We start from the raw sequence: 17,110 nt of genomic DNA on the forward strand, positions 1-17,110 counted from the left end.
CTGACCCCCATAACACCTTTTTGGGTGTGCATGGGGAACTGCAGCAGTTGGGGGGAGGAAGTCCTACTGCGTGAGGAGAACTCCATTCCAGTGGTGATGATCACCTTTGGATGTCACCCACAGATTTTTCAGAATTCAATGCAAACACTCTGTTCAGTCATCCATCAGCTACTGTGACTAAATGAAACCTTGTCTGAAAAGTTGGCAAAAAATGGGGGAAAGCAACTCATACTGACAACAAGAGGCTAAGTAGAAATAAGAGATTATAATTGATACTGATAGATCTTAATTGCTGACCCAAATTACTGGCAAAAGTAGTGCCTTTTAAATTTCCCAATTATTTACTGAATAATTTCACGTAAGGAAAACAGAAGATCTGTCCAACTTTAATTAATGAACCACGGTTGTTTCAAGTTGAGGTAAGCCTAGTTAATATTGTTGACTTCCATGAATCATTGCCGGTTGTGAGGTGAAGATTTGACACATTATTAGGAGAAAGAATACAAAATGGAACACTTCTATAAAGAGTTCAAAGCCCACAGCCAGGAAAAGATAGAAAGGCTTCTCTCAACTGTTTTTTTCCTAAGAAAAGACAAACTGCACACACACACACACTTATCTGTTTCCCTGTGGACCATTTCGTCTGCTATCCAAATCAAACTACTGTTACACTGAAACAACATGAGGCATTTAAACCGTTTTATTGTACTTGGAACAGTTTTACAGTACTTATATTGCAATTGTATTGCCTTTATTTGGTTTTATAATTCTACATTCTAAAGTCCTATGCATCATGGGACTTTATGGGGAAAGGCAAGTAAGAAGTCTTATAGACATTCAAACAAACAAACAAACAAACAAACAAACAAACAAACAAGCTGACCAGAAGTTGCTTGTGAGCAAAACAAGTAAAAATAAAAGGTAATGTTGGCCAATGCATCCTCACTAAACCAGCATATCCAATCCTTTATAATATATACTATTCAAGTGTAAGAACAGTTTACTAGCAACTGACCCTATGCCCTGTACCATGTGAAAAAGATACCATACTATGTGAAAAAGACAGCATGTTGAAATTTGGATATCAATACTTTTGATTTCCCCCCTGAAATGTCTCATAACTCAGGCTTCTAAATTCTCATTCTCTTAAACAAGTCCCCTTCAGCATTGGGACTAGTCTTATCTTCCTCTCCTTACTCGTCACAGAGGCGTTATTAAAATGTTTGGTCCTTCTTCTTCACAAGACTTAGCAAGTAATAAATAATGTCTGGGACAGGGAATTAAAGAAAATAAAAACTTGAACCAAATTTTATTATCTATTTATTTATTGGATTTATAATCACCCTTGCATCACATTCTCTCAGGGTGGTTCATAAGATACTGTGTGTGTGTGTGCCCTCAAAACACCTACACAAGTAATATAAATAGATTAGTCACAGATTTATGCTATCCTACTCGTTTGAGTGCAGGAGGCTCCTGTAACCAATCAAAAGCTGTGCCTCGGTTGTCGAACATTTCGGATTACTTTGGACAACCAAGGTTTGACTGTAACAAAGATGAATCAGTGAGTATAAACAAGACTATGTATCTGCTCCTTCAGGAGGAGTATGACCCTGTCCAGAACAGGCAAATGTCTAATTTTCCAGACTTTCCTTCCTTTTGCTCCATAGTGGCCCACTTCCAGGCCACCAAGTTATCCAGACACCAGCTCAAGACTTGCACATAAACTCCTGCTTCAAATGATACAGAGAAGTAGAGCTGTGTCATCAGCATACTGCAAATGCTATGCGCCAAATCTTCTGACGACTGCTCCCTATGGCTTCATATAGATGCTAAAAAGCACTGGGGACAAAGGAGTGCCCTGCGGGACACCACAACATAGTTGGCAGGAGGTGGGGCAACATACAGTCACCCAGTGCTACCCTCTGGAATAGGCAGGTGGGAACAAAACGGCTGAAGAACAATGCCTCCAACTTTGAGGCACAATTCAGGAGGACACCATGGCATAGGTGATTGTATCAAAAACTGCTGACAGATCAAATAAGAGGGGCACACTTACGTTACACACCTAAGCAAAACTGAAGCCCTATGTTTCCTTCCTGGAGAAGAAAATTTGCTTCTGTGGGAAGGTGACTGGAAAAGTGTCTGCTTGTATCACAATTCCAAGGACACATTTGAAACTCAAAGAGGGAAAGTCACTTGGGGAGGAAGGTAATCTGAAGAGGGAAAACAGCAGGCAGGGAAGTCTGGAAGTCTCCCCATTTACCACCTATCTGCTATCCCAACTGCTCCCTCTAGAAGTGGCTTTTCATTTTCAAAAAGGACTTTCAGGGTAATACATATTTTGCATGCAACAGGTGGTTTAGGACTAAGCTGAGCTAGGCCTTGCCTGGGAAAATAATGCCCCCTTTACTTAGGAATATAGTAACATTAATTATGTGCTTGTATTTAGCTGCTCAGTCCAGGGGTATAATGAAATAAAATAGGGTCTTCTAATAAAAAAATATTTCAAGTAGGTAAACCTAAATCAGTTATTCACCAGATTTCAATCTTTAAAGAGAGATGTCAGTGTTATGAGAGTTGGTGAAGGCAATGATATGCAAAGATGGTAAACTGGGAAACTGTTGGCAAAATATTTGGCTTGCTCTTGGCCCGTGGCCCGTATTTCCTTTGTAAATGAATCCCACATCTTTATTAACTTAAGCATTTCTTTTTTCTTTTTCTAATTTGAAACGTATTTCAAGCCTTTTGTTTAACGAAGTCCTTGGAACATGATATGGCCCCCAGATCGAGAAAAATAGGAAAGTCAATTAAAATTCTGACATTAGCCACAATCACGTAAACACATGCTTCAGCTAATCCACTATTTTATTTTTTTAATTACATGCCTCAAGATGCAGAGGAGGAGCCACCAAGGGGCGTCACCGTATCACTGTCAGGAAAACACAAGTTCTGAGCATTTTCACAGCAAGAATTCCTACTATTTGACAAATGCAAATACAGTTGCAGATCCCATAGTTTTTACTAACCTGCAGAGAAACCTTAGAATCGTAGAACCATAGAATTTTAGAGGTGGAAGGGACCTTGGGGGTCATCTAGTCCAGGGGTCGGCAAGGCTTACTGGGCATGGGCTGGATCACTCCCACAGAGATCCTCCGTGGGCTGGACTGGCACAGCACGACACTGGAAATTGCGTCTGCACATGTCTGCGGCGCCGGAAATCGCTTCTGTGCATGCCCAGCCACCGAAAATTGCACCTGTGCAGAAGACATGGAAGAGAGTCTCCATGCACCGGTTTAGCACAGCGTGCCGGGACTCTCTGAGTGGGCGGCTCGGTTTGGGGGTGGCTCATGGGCCAGTTAAGCAACCCTCATGGGCCACTTCCAGCCCATGGGCCTTAGGTTGCCCACCTCTGATCTAGTCGAAACCCCTACAATGCAGGGATCTTCTGGTCAACATGGGGCTTGATGCTGAGATTAAGAGTCCCATGCTCTACGGACTTAGCTGTCCCAGGTATTCTAGCCGTACATATTTTAGAGCTACCTATATTTCCTGGCAGAAAAGGTCCACTGGCTTTCTTCTAAAACGCAACCATTAAGGCATTATTTTTCTCACCCCAAATATCTTTTTTTTGGGTATATGCCTTTTGAGTACAGTGGTACCTCGGGTTAAGTACTTAATTCGTTCTGGAGGTCTGTTCTTAACCTGAAACTGTTCTTAACCTGAAGCACCACTTTAGCTAATGGGGCCTCCTGATGCTGCCACGCCACGGGAGCACGATTTCTGTTCTCATCCTGAAGCAAAGTTCTTAACCCGAGGTAATATTTCTGGGTTAGCGGAGTCTGTAACCTGAAGTGTATGTAACCCGAGGTACCACTGTACTTGGATGTCAGCTGTAGGCCTCATTGGGTGTCTGTTGTGGCCTGTACCCTTAAAGAGAGCCCAGCGCCATTCTGCACACAGACTACTATTCCTGCTCCTCTTTCTGTTTGCTGTCTCTACCTCTGTTCACCTGTTGCCTCCAGTCATGAAAGCAGAGCTTTTTTCCCCCAGGCAGAACTCTCAGGTGGGCACCATTGCCATTATAACAGAACAAGGGAGGCATTCATGGTGAGTTCCAGGACCTCTTCTTTTTCTAGAAAAAATAACACTGCAAGAAAGCAATGGCAAGGGTGGAGAGATACAACAGCATCTTCCACCTGCTTTCCACTTTCCCTTCTGAGTGGTTGTATGGATTGGGCACTGGGGCAAATGAGTGGGCAGTGGTGCCTTGGAAAGAAGAACAGGTCTATGGTGGCAAATTGCCCAGCCCCCAATAACCCTTGAACCCAGAACTGATGATTTTTTTATGTTCATCATGGGGTTTGCCTACAAGAACATCTTTTATGAACAGGCTAGGATCTGCAAATATGGCTATTTTGCATACCTTAATTTCGATCCTTTGGAAAATGTTGGTCAATAATAATCAATACACAAACCTGAAAAGTTTTCTTAGGGTTGCCATATTGTGAAGAGCAAAAAAGAGGACATGTTTGCCAACTTCTACTTTTAACTATGGGCCGCTATGACGAATGTGCCCGTGAAAAAGAGGATATGTCCTGGGAATAGAAGACATATGGCAATCCTAAAACAAAGGCACCACCACCAAGACAGAACGCTTAAAATCCCTACCCACATTAAATGAATGGAAATTCTAGACTGACGTGTGGCTTTTCAACGAAATCTTTGACAACAGAGATAAGAGGGTGCTTCCACATAAGGAAGCTAAAACCATTCCTGTTTGTATATTCAGATACTTCCTGCTTCGATTCTGCATTTGTAGCTCTCATTGCTCGGAAAACTGGTATCGGGACATGTCCTTCGTTTCTAAAGGAGCTACAACACTCTCAATCTTCCTCAAAGAGCTGGAAATAATATGTAATTCATAGATGTATTCTAAGTGGTTACTGTACATGTAAATATTAACAAGCGATCAATAATCTAAGTTGGGAGCCATACCAAATTTAATGGTTTAACTTTGTGCTGTTTGAGAAAGGACTTCCTTTTGTCTGTCTCCAGTCTCCTGCCAGGCTGCCTCACTTGCATGACTCCTAGGTCTAATATTATGGGAGAATAACAAAAACTTCTCTGTCAACTTTGGTCCACATCATGTATATCTTTATTATATCCAAACTTAATTGCCTTTTTTTTTTTTTTAAAGAAAGAACAAAAACAAAAAGCCCCAAACATTGTAACCTTTCTTTATGGGAGAGATGTTTCAGCTCCCTGGTCAATTTGGTTGTTTCATCTGCACCTTTTCCAGCTCTTATTGAGATGCAGAGGCCAGAAATGTACTCCATGGCAGACGATCAAACAACCTTTTCATTGAAAAACAGAGCGTGTTTGTGATATATTGTTGCAACGAATTTCGAGAAAATGTACTGGATCCATTGTAGAAGGAGAAAAAATATATTTCATCCTATTATGTTACGCTGGTGCTAGGGGTGAGGGGAAAGATCCCATTCAGTACCTGATAGTGTGCACATGCAGCAGTGAAAGGGAGCAGAAATAACTTTTCTGTTGCTTTCCTATAATTCTAGAACTCGGGTTCACCAAATGAAATGTATTGGCAATAAGATCAGGACAAAAACCAATGCACTTCATCACATGCTGCATGGTCCATTTATGAATTCACTGCCATAGATCCAAGTGAGAATGCTATTGCTTTCATGTCCTCCTTTCAGGCTTCCCATAAGCACTCTAGCTCAGTGGTAGAGTTTCTGCTTTCCATACAGAAGATCCAATCCTCAGCATCTCAAGATAAAATGGTGAATGTCCCCTGGCTGGAAGCCTGGAGAACTGCTGCCCCCCATTTTGGAAATACTGAGCTAGATATGGACCAAAGCAGTTTCCTCTCTTGCTAGCTGAGTGGTCCGTGTTTGAAAACAACACCAGATAAACCTTTGGGTCTGATCTAACAAGGAGAATGCTTATGTTCATAATGTGTTTGTGGTGGCCCCAGGATTATGTGACTCTAAATGGGAATTAGACAAATGTATGGAGGCTATACCCCTTCATGGATCACTGTCTTGCCGTGGTGAAGGGGCTTGAATAACTCAGAGAATCTATGAGCTATGCCGTGCAGGGCCACCCAAGATGGACAGGTCATAGTGGAGAGTTTTGATCAAATGTGATCTACCTGGAGCAGGAACCGGCAAGCCACTCCAGTATCCCTGCCAAGAAAACTCCATGGACCGAGATGGTTGGGCAGTGTTCTCGAAGCTGCAGCATGAGTTTGACCAAACTGCGGGAGGCAGTGGAAGACAGGAGTGCCTGGCCTGCTCTGGTCCATGGGGTCACGAAGAGTCAGACACGACTAAACAACAACATGGAGGCTATATGGTGGCTAAATAGAACATCAATTTTCAAAGGCAATTAATACAGTTTTGGGGAGCAATAAGAGCAGAGGGAGGATTACTGTTTTCATGCCCTCCTTGAGGGCTTTCTAGAACAGGGGTCAGCAACCTTTTTCAGCCTGGGCTGGTCCACCATCCCTCAGACCATGTGGTGGGCAGAACGAATTCCTATGCCCCACAAATAACCCAGAGATGCATTTTAAATAAAAGGGCACATTCTAACTCATGTAAAAACACCAGGCAGGCCCCACAAATAACCCAGAGGTGCATTTTAAATAAAAGGACACATTCTACTCATGTAAAAACATGCTGATTTCCAGACTGTCTGCGGGCCAGAATGAGAAAGATATTGGGCCACACCCGGCCCCCGGGCCTTAGGTTGCCTGCCCCTGTTCTAGAAGAATCTGGCCAGCCAGTGGGGAGGGGTGGGTGGGGAGTAGGCTGGACTAGACTGACCTTCAGTCTGACCTATCATGAATCTTATGTTCAATTCCACATCTTAAATAACGAGTCAGAAAAGAGGAAACACAAGTTGCATGTTACAGACACCATGGGCTGACATTTAAATTTTGCGGTGACTGGAGGGGAAGCACCCATAGTCAGGAAAACAATAAATTTCCCCCTTAATCCGTTGGGCTGAATAAAATAACTTCACAGAAACTTTGGAACAGCCAAGGAACATTTAAGGCAAGAAAGGAAAATCTTTGGTGTTGTCCTTTCCTTTCCTTTTTTGCTGTCTGGTCGTTTAGAGCGCAGAAATGGGCAACCAGGACAGTTCTCTCCACCCACCAAATCTTTAGAATTCTTGCCAAGATAAAGAATGGTTTCTCCTGCCCACCTTCCTTCCAAGACAATAAAATGCAGTAAGTAAATGTCTTGTAGGAAATCGAAAAAGTAACATTACATGAAGGAGCAACAGAGGGTAAAAAATAATAATATGGGGCATCTCTGTGATTCCCTGATAATTGGTCAGAAATTGTTGAGCAGATTCATAGTTAGATGGATTTATAAAATCTTATTTTCCATCACAAGTGTAGTTTTTATAGTTTCTGTACTTTATACATTCCTATTTTTAAAAGTAGAGTCTAATAAACAAATCCTATAGATTAAAGATAATTTAATAAATAAACCCTATAGAGTCAAAATAATTTAATAAAGAAATACTATAGAGTCGATGTAACTTTTTTCAGCGTAGTAAGCACTGCTTACACAAATATTGGATGCTCATAGATCTCTACTAGATCTCTACTTGGAAGCTGTTGAAAAGGCAGGTGCCCTCTATGGATTGTGAATGGAAAACCATACTCTGTGCCATTTTTAGCTATTTTCCTCATTCACAAAAGCAATTGGCAGTGCAGCTGGCAAGCCAGGCACTTGTGGGTCTCAGTCACCACAACTTTCGAAGTCTGTACGGTACTTTGGAGAAGCAGAGGTTGCAGAAATGGCCATGCCTGAAACCCCCGCCCACCAAATGGTAGCAACCAACTCCCATGAGCAAAGAAAACCCCCAAGATAACATGTGAACAAGCCCAAAAGTTTGTTCTGTGCAACACTTTTTTAAGGATTCCAGACGTTTCCCACTTCTGATGGGCAGTGTGCAGTGGGATGTATTTACATAGATATAAAGGAATATCTTTTATAAACATGTTTCTTGCAGAAGATCCTTTGGCACAACATATCTTGGGTGCTGCTCTGTACTTGCAGCAAATTAAACATTGCCATGTGGATGAATCAGTTACAACTGTTGTTTATGGAGAATCTTTCTGCTGTACAGGAGATGAGTCTAGTTCAGCCCCACCAGCGAAGACTGATACAGGTACAGTGGTACCTTGGGTTAAGTACTTAATTCGTTCCAGAGGTCTGTTCTTAACCTGAAACTGTTCTTAACCTGAAGCACCACTTTAGCTAATGGGGCCTCCTGCTGCTGCTGCGCTGTCGGAGCACGATTTCTGTTCTCATCCTGAAGCAAAGTTCTTAACCTGAAGCACTATTTCTGGGTTAGCGGAGTCTGTAACCTGAAGCATATGTAACCTGAGGTACCACTGTGCTATTCAACCATGGTTGTACTATATAACCATGGTTCATCCATCAGAAGCATTCCAGGGGCTTTCACTCTTCCTTCTGTGTGGCCATTCCTCCATAACTTTCTGTATGTAGGCTAACAAACAAAGGTTACTGTCAGGTGCACCAACTCCTAGGAGCCGAGCCCATTTGGACATATTTTTTGGGACAGCCCCCCCCCCCATGTTCATAGGGGGTGGAGGCGGCCAAGTGCAGAGCCAAGCACAGTACAACTTCAGTGGGTGGCTCCTTCTTCTCTTCCTCCTGCCACGGAGGGGAAGGAGCGGGGAAGCAGCCCCCAGCCAGTGGCCATGGCAGGAGAAGCTGCCGGCCGTTCAAGCCGAACTGCCACTCCTGGCGCCCCCAAAAGTCCTGGTGACACACATGCAACATCAGCCGCCCAGTCACCCTCAAATGTTGACACCTCGGATTACTGTTACCTCTCTGCCACTGTCAGCACTAACCTTTAGCTAGCCATAACGGCATTTTGCAAATCCACTTTAAACTATGCTGTGAAATGGGATTTGGCACACTCCAAAATTAGGTCTGAAACGGCAAAGGAAGGAATGGCCAAATGAGAGGGGAGGAGAGAGGAATGCTTGCTTGTTATCACATTTTTATTTTTTTTTACTGTAAATAACTTCAGCATAAGGTACAAGGCACTTCCACATAAATGGGTTTCCTGAATGTCAAATATGCTGATTCAGAGCACCTGATGCCAGGAAGCCATGCGGCAAGTCTGGTTGTCACTGAGCTGACTGCCACTAGGTCATACTACAGAACACCTTTACCTTTTCCATTTAACCCTCTTCCACTGTATTTTCTTTTAGAAAGCCAAAGGGGGCAGGGGAGGGAATAAACCTGTTGTTTCAAATTCTGGCAAAGCACAGATTACATTATGGAAATAAAATATGAAATGGGCCACGCATCTATGTAAACACTCCCAATATTTGTGATTCATTTATTTGTAAAAAAATTGTTATATAGGCTTTGATTTAGCATGCTTTATAGTTTAAAATTCCAAACACCCTGTCCCAACCCTCCCAGGAATTAGCTACATGTGGCAAGTATTTTGCTTTCTTCTTAACAGGTATGTTTGCGGGGAGGGAGGGTATAAATCTCAGGGACTCTTTGCAACAGAGAGCAAGAGTGTGAACGCCCAGGAGCCACAGTCCTGAAATCGCTTTGGTTGTAAGTTCCCCCACCGACATAAATAAGTGGTTGCATGGCTTGCAGAACTGCGTTGGCAAAGCATTAGCTGGAAGCCCTGAGGGGCACCTTTGGGACACGACGCACAAATCACAACCCTAAATGATTTATATCCTAGAGAGCATATCTTTACCAGCGAAACCTTTTATGCGCTCTATTAGACAGCAGTTAACTGAACTCAAATTGACCAGTCTCATTTCAAAAGCAGTCGTCCCCCCAAAGCCCTTCCTCAAAACCCAGTTTCAAAACTGTGTGTGTGTGTGTGTGTTCTAGCAGAAAATAATTCGCAGCTGTGATAATATCAGGTTGGGATTTTTTTTTTAAAGAAAGGAAAAGGAAAACACTATACTATAGTTTTACATTGAATAATAAAAGATAAAAAAGGGCAGTCTGTGAATAATTAGGGGTTGCTGTCTGAAGCCAGTTGCAGTCACTGCAACTGATAATAAACTTAAACCCCCTCGAGAGCAGGTAAACGCTTTGCAACCCTGACCCCCTACATCTCACATTACTTAACTACCCTGCAGCTCCAACATTACATCACCATCCCAATGATTGGTCCCTGCAGTTTAACTCTCTCCCTGTCTCCTCCGATTAGGAACGAAAGAGCAACGCGAGGGAAGGAGGGAGGGGAGGAAGCAGCAGCCTCGGAAGAAACTTCGCTCGAAACTTTGCTGCGCTCCCTCGCTTGGGCCGGTGCAGATCGGAGGATCTGCTCCACAACTCTTTATGGAGGAGGAGGAGGAGAATGTTTGTAAGAAGAAAGCAAACTGCACCGAAGTGCAGAGAAGGACAAGGGGGCGGGTGGGGAGGACGAGAGAGAGATATATATGCTCCCAGAGGAAATGAATCAAGAGGCAAAAAAATAAAAGCAAGAGAAAGGTGGTCGTCTGACTGGTGGTAGTAAGAGGAGGAGGAATGGTAGTAGTAAGTCGTGCGAGAGCAGAGCGCGATCAGAAAAGGAAAATTAAAAACAAACCTCATGGACATCACTGGGTCTGAATTCCCTGCTGAGGTGCAGAACATGAGAGCCCTGGAATGAGTGTATCGAGAACCTGAGCCAAAGCTTAACTAGCCCGAGTGAGTCATATCCTTCCCATTTGATTCCAGTCCAAATGGTGATGTAATGCTCTGGCCCTCTCTCTCTCTCTCTCTCTCTCTCTCTCTCTCTCTCTCTCTCTCTCTTACGCCTGCCTCTCTCCCTCCTCCTCCTCCCTTTCTCCTTTTTAGCTCGATGCTAGTGAAGTCACCATTTAAATCTGGCAGAGCTGAAGCTGAAAAACTTCAATGTAACCAAAACAGCCCCAGGCGAAGTTCCAGACGCACAGAGACTTGGTGGTGCAATTGCCATTGGAAACGGGTAAACACTGGGAGAAACAGTGCCGCCTCACAAGGGCCCGAGCAGCTGCCTGGGCGAGATCACAGTCAGACCCCGGGAACGGGGCTGTCGGAAATTTAATGGTTGTGTGTGTGTGTGTTTGCTTTCTTCCCCCCTCAGAAGATGCTACACACACACACACACACACACACAGAGAGGCGCATTCCCGCACATTTTAAGACCCCAAGGAAGAAGAAGAAGAAAGGGAGGACTTGCAAATGGGAGGAAAGCAGCTATGGAAAGAGGAGGTGAAACAAGCAGGAACAGGAGAGAGAAACTATTTGAAATATGCTTAGGCTTATAGGGAAATGAACGCAGACATATCTGTCAAGAAGTCTTAAATCGAAGAGTCGCCCTTGTTCCTGAAGGCCAGCCCAGGGCCCACTTCATAGGGAATGAATGGCGCTGCCTTGGTAGTAACAGCCCAGGAAAAGCTCTGCTCCGAGGAGCCAGACAATTCTTTAAAAACGTTTTCATAGCTGGCATTCTATTGTTATTAATTCCAACAATTGCTCCCCCCCAACCTCTGGTGTGTTTTTTTAAGCAGTTTTCTCTGTTTCCATCAGGATCACACTACCATCATGTGAGGAGAGGCTCGCCGACATGACACCTGTCTCCATTTCCTGCCTCTTAGGTTTTTTTTTAAAACCACTTCATCTCCCGTGACCACCATTTTATTTCACTTTTTCAAAACCATTGCGTGTCCTCGATGCACACCACTTGCACCGATTCAGTGCTTCCCTCGAGGGAAGCAGATACTACCGCGCTAGCACAAAAAGAAAGTAAAAGGGTTTTTATTGTGGTTGTTGTTAAAACAGTTGCTATGTCTGGTAACAACAGTGTCAGCTGGTGGAAGAATCAAGAGATTTGTGATCTCCTGGGAATTTGAATCCAGGCCGCCATTAACATTCGTTTCTGCAGCAGACCTGACAGTGCATGGTTGATTGCGCAAAGTCTAATAATCATAGAATCATAACGTTGGAAAGGACCCTGAGAATCACCCAGTCCAACCCCCTGCAATACAGGCCTATGCATCTGTCCTGTGTATGGATCGAACCCGCAACCTTGGTGTTATGAGCGCCATACTCTAGCCAACTAATGTCTAATAAAAGGCTGGAGGGCTTGGCTAGAGAATACCAGTTATCTATGTACCACTTGATTTTAACATTTCACACTACTAGTTGTTCAGGAGTTATGGGAAGTGAAAGAGAGTGATGTGCCTCTGAGATGTGGATGGGAAAATAACTGCAGCACACCATCGCTTGTAGCACATTGCAGGAGAATACCTTATGAGGACTGCTAAAGTGCTGTAGTGTAAAAGCACCTTGTGTGGCTGCCATTATTTTAACAGCAGCTCATTTCTAAGATGCTTCCGTTGTGCAAATTGCAGCAGCAGGAGCCGCTGTCATAAATGATGCTTCTACAGAGGTGAAGAATAAATATCCCCTGTAAGATAAATCACTTTTTCCCAGCTCGATGGGCATGACCATCACTTAAATTTAAGAAAACATCTCTGTTATTTTCAGACAGTTTGGTTACAGCTATGAATTGTTGCTATCTCTGGGGACTAATATCTACAGCTGCGAGTTGGGTATGGAGGGAAATAAAGGAGGGCATATTCCTTTCTGTGGATCGGGCAAACTCACTTGATACTAATACTATGTGGCCAGTGAAAGTGACAGTATTACCAAGTGAAACATCTTGGAATTAGAGGTGATCAGCCATAATTATTCCTGGCGCCACTGAAGTCGGTGGCTTGACAGTATCATATGTAGTTATAAAGTTTGGTTCATTGTGTCATTGGCCTGCATAACTCATTTATGTCTGAATGACCAGTTATTGATTTCTCGTCTTCTGTAACATAATAAAAAGAAGTTTAATCACTCTTAAAGCTTTCTTTTATTTCCAAGCTACTTTCAACTGAACAACATGCAGAAGCAACTCTGTTTTTATTTCCCGGTTGCCCTGCAAAATAATATTCTAAAGGATGACGGTATACATTTTATAAATAAAATAATAAAAATATAATGATTTTTTTACAAGTCTCTTGTAAAAAAAAAAAAAAGGTTCCGGTTGTTCAGTTCTAATTTTTTTCTTATGGATTTCAATGCGTTTAAGTCTTGGGAGCCAAATTTCAAAGACGACATGGTACTTACAGATATGATTTGGAATATCTGGTTTTAAAAGTTTTTTTTTAATAAATAAAAAACCCAACAACTGAATAAATGTTTCTAATACCATTCCTAATGTAGGATGGCAGGTTCATAAATAAAAGGAAAGCAAAACCATTAAAAAAAGCAAAAGCCATAACTCACATAGTCTCCAAGTTCCTACAGATGAAAATAGGGCATGCCTGTAACACCCTTATATACAAACCAATGATCACTACCAGGACCCAACCCCTGTCTCCGGTCAGACATTGCTGATGACTGATGCATGAGTTACTGCACCCATTTACTCTGCAATAGCCTCTCTTATATGGATTTAAAAGCCAAGAATCTGCTTGCTTTTTTAGTTAAACACACATCTAAAAACTGTAATGGTCTGGTAACATGTTATCGCAGTTCAGAACACACCTCAGCATCTGTAAGTGTGTAAAACGACAGGCCGCACACTGCATGGTACCTTCATTCATTTCCATTATTTACATGTGGGTCCTCCACTGGGGAGAGGCTCCATTTTGCCCCTGTGGCCTCTTAATTTTCCTCTACTGAGTGCATTCCATGGGGCACAAGTAAGAGACTGAACATACGATCATTCTAGGGCTGCCATATTTTGTAGAGCAAAAAAGAGAGCACATTTGCCATCTTCTACTTTTAACTAGGGATCACTATGACGACTGTGCTCGTGAAAAAGAGGGTGTGTCCTGGGAAAAGAGGACATGTGGCAACCCGAAAGGCTCAGAAAAATAATCCCAAATCGTAAAAAAATAAAATAAAAATATGTTTCTTTTTCTGGAACATGTCACGTGATTTTTGAAGTCAATTTGTTGCAAGTGTAGCACTCATCCATCTCTAGAAGGTATGGCTATAGCCCAGCCTTATCTGCTATAGCAGGGGTCAGCAAACTTTTTCAGCAGGGGGCCAGTCCACTGTCCCTCAGACCTTGTGGGGGGGCAGACTATATTTTGAAGGGGAAAATTCCTATGCCCCACAAATAAACCAGAGATGCATTTTAAATAAAAGGACACATTCTACTCATGTAAAAACATGCTGATTCCCAGACTGTCCGGGGAACAGATTGAGAAGGTGATTGGGCCGGATCCGGCCCCCGGGCCTTAGTTTGCCTACCCATGTGCTATAGCCATGACAGCACATGCAGGGGATTGTATTGCATATTTGAGACCAGCAGGAAAGAGGTTTATTTGCTGCTCAACCCTTCCTGTTAAATGTTTTCACTGACACAAGGAAGCTGACAACTGCCGGATGCACAATATTCTTATATCAACCTGAAAATAGGTTTATACCCATGTTCATTCTTTGTCGGTTCCAGGAATCTTCTTTGCGTGGTTGCTTATATTTCTTTTCCACAACCCCAATCCAGCAACCCCAATGGTGTAGTTTCCAACACTGGCTCATAGGAAGAAAGCACCCCTGTACAGTGAAGTTGGGCTCCCTGCACACGATTCTGTTCTCCAAAGTGCCTCTCTGTGCAACAGGCTACAATACTGGACCTGTATACTAACTTTAAATATTGTCTTATAGTACTGAACCTTTCAAAAGGAAAGGGATGTTCAATAGAATGTGGTGGTCAGTGAATTCAACGTTGCATCATAATTAATAGGTTTCATAAAATGAATAAAAGGTTCATCTACTACACATCACACTTTTCGAAAAAGATGGGGAAAAGATGCATTACATTTCGGCACCTCGGTTATCCGTTCTGTGGTCGTTACACAGGTGAGAGGAGGAACAATTCAGGATCAACTGTTTCTCAGACAATCAAAATGTGTTTTTGAATGAAGCTAAATGCTTAAATAGAATTAAAAACAAGACGACTGGTTTGAGGGTATTAAAAAGTCACTTCCAAATCAGGTATTTTCAAGGTCTGTTGACACCCCCCCAAAAAAAAAAACCTTACAGGAAACACTGTTATCCCATTTTCCTTCCTGTGACCTGTAAATGATGTAGGATTTCCTGTAGTCCAGAGGAAATCTCACTCAGATACCAAAGCTGCACCTTTTCATGTGTGTATTAACTTTATTCCTTTCTGTTCTCCTTCCCTTTCTCTTCTTCCTGCATTCCTCATTTACAGTATTTCTAACATCCAGACGTACTGAAGAATAGAGGCTGATGGGATGGGAAGCAAATGATATTTTAATTCCAAAGGGATCCAACTTCAGAACAGTGCCCATGGCTCCAATTTTGCAGACTAGCTGAGGAATGTTTATAGCCCCCCTCCCTGCAGCGTATCTCATCCTTGGGGAGAGGGTGGTGTGGCAGATATCACAGCTGTCTGATGTAAGCACGGCTAACAATTCCACTACTCTGGCTGCAAAGCTCGTATCTCTGCACAAAGGAGCAATGTGTACGCTTTGAAAATCACACCACCCAGCAATTATTTGGCAAGAGCACCATCAGCTGAAGCAAGCACAGGGAAAAAGCATTTCAAATGTTTAAAAGTCTAGAACGTGTATCCATAACTTGAAACAGATTGTTGTTTAATTAAAAATACATTTGTGCACACCTATGTACAAACAAACAAACAAACAAACAAACAGTGCCGACGTACAAGCCCTAAATTCACCATGAAGTAGGTTCTACTGGAGTTAAGTGGGACTTACATCCAAGAAAACATGACCAGGATTTGAGCCTGAACATGATGTCTTCATCTAAAACAACTTTCTCTGTTTTTTAAAAAATAAATTTTATTAGAGTTTGGGGAAAGGGATACAAAGATGATTATCTATTATCTTTTTAATCAAAATGTTAATCTAATTAAAATGTTAATCTAAATAACAAGACAGACCGAAAATAAAAAGGGGAAAAGAAAGGGGAGGGGAGGAGAGGGGAGGAGAGGGGAGGGAAAAGGATGGAGAAGTAGAGAAGGAATGAAGGGGAGAGAAAGAGAGAGGAGATAAAGAAAAAGAAGGAAGGAAGGAAGTTAAGAAAATAAAGAACCTCTGATTCTTCATCTGTCTGCTATATATAAACATTATTCAACTCATCCACACCAACATAACACCCAGTAAAGCCACTTTCTATAGTCTAAAATTATCTTCAATCCTCAAACCCCAATGCCAATAGTTCATTTTGTTTTTCACGCAAAAAGTCTAAGAGAGGTTTCAAATCTTTAGTAAATGTTAACAACGGCTTTTCTCTGATTAAATATGTCAATTATGCCATTTCAGCTAAGTCCATTCCTCCATAGTTGGCAATGATGAGCCTTTCCATCTTTGTGCATATAAAAGTCTCACTGCCATAATCATATACTGAAACAAAGTTCCAGAGTCTTTTTCTAATTGTATGTCCATAAACCCTAGCAGCAAGAGCTCTGGTTTCAGTTGAAAATTAACCTTCAAAAATCTCCGTATCAGTGTATGCATTCATGTCCAATTTTTTTTTTTGGATTTTTTTACATGTCCACCTATCATGGTAAAATGTCCTTCCACCTTCACCACAATTCCAACACTTATTTGGAATATTTTTATACGTTCTAAATAGTTTCTCAGGAGTTAAATACCATTGACACGTCATTTTATACAAGTTTTCTTTTAAATCCTAACACAGTGTGTATTTTAACCTTTGGTCCACATATGTTCCCACTGTTCTTTAACTTGTTCTTCTTGCATTTCAATTTTCAACAGTAATTCATACATTTTCGCAATAACATGTCCACCATCCACACACAATTGTATTTCAAAGTCAGTCTTTTTTTTGTTCTATACCAAGTAAATTGTAAGTGAGAAAACCATTGGCTTTCCCTTGTTAGTTATTCCCTTGTTTTCACTTTGCAGTCTCCTTGATTCCACTCTAATAACTTTTGGTAAGTTAACAATTTCTCTTTGCCTATCCTCTCTTTTCTGTGTTTCGCATCCAAAACAACTTTCTCACTGACTGATTACAAC

The 17,110-nt window shown here is 42.1% G+C and overlaps 1 protein-coding gene and 1 long non-coding RNA gene across 10 annotated transcripts in view; both read right to left on the bottom strand.

The window, feature by feature from the left end:
* The window catches only part of LOC309515603, a 224,086-nt gene that overhangs the window by 104,033 nt on the left and 102,943 nt on the right, over nt 1-17,110 (bottom strand). The window lies entirely within an intron of this gene.
* Nucleotides 1-17,110, bottom strand: part of CREB5 (cAMP responsive element binding protein 5) — a 271,795-nt gene that overhangs the window by 95,540 nt on the left and 159,145 nt on the right. The window contains exon 1 of one of the 9 annotated variants that reach the window (XM_082193492.1): nt 10,645-10,804. The exons of the other annotated variants lie outside the window; for them this stretch is intronic. Coding sequence (XP_082049618.1) covers nt 10,645-10,691 — 47 coding nt within the window. The 5' untranslated portion in view covers nt 10,692-10,804. Of the gene's footprint in view, nt 1-10,644; nt 10,805-17,110 lie in introns of those variants that run through there. 9 annotated transcript variants of the gene reach the window in all.

This window comes from Podarcis vaucheri, assembly GCF_965113315.1.
Source record: "Podarcis vaucheri genome assembly, chromosome: 12".
NCBI classification, from domain to species: Eukaryota; Metazoa; Chordata; class Lepidosauria; order Squamata; family Lacertidae; genus Podarcis; species Podarcis vaucheri.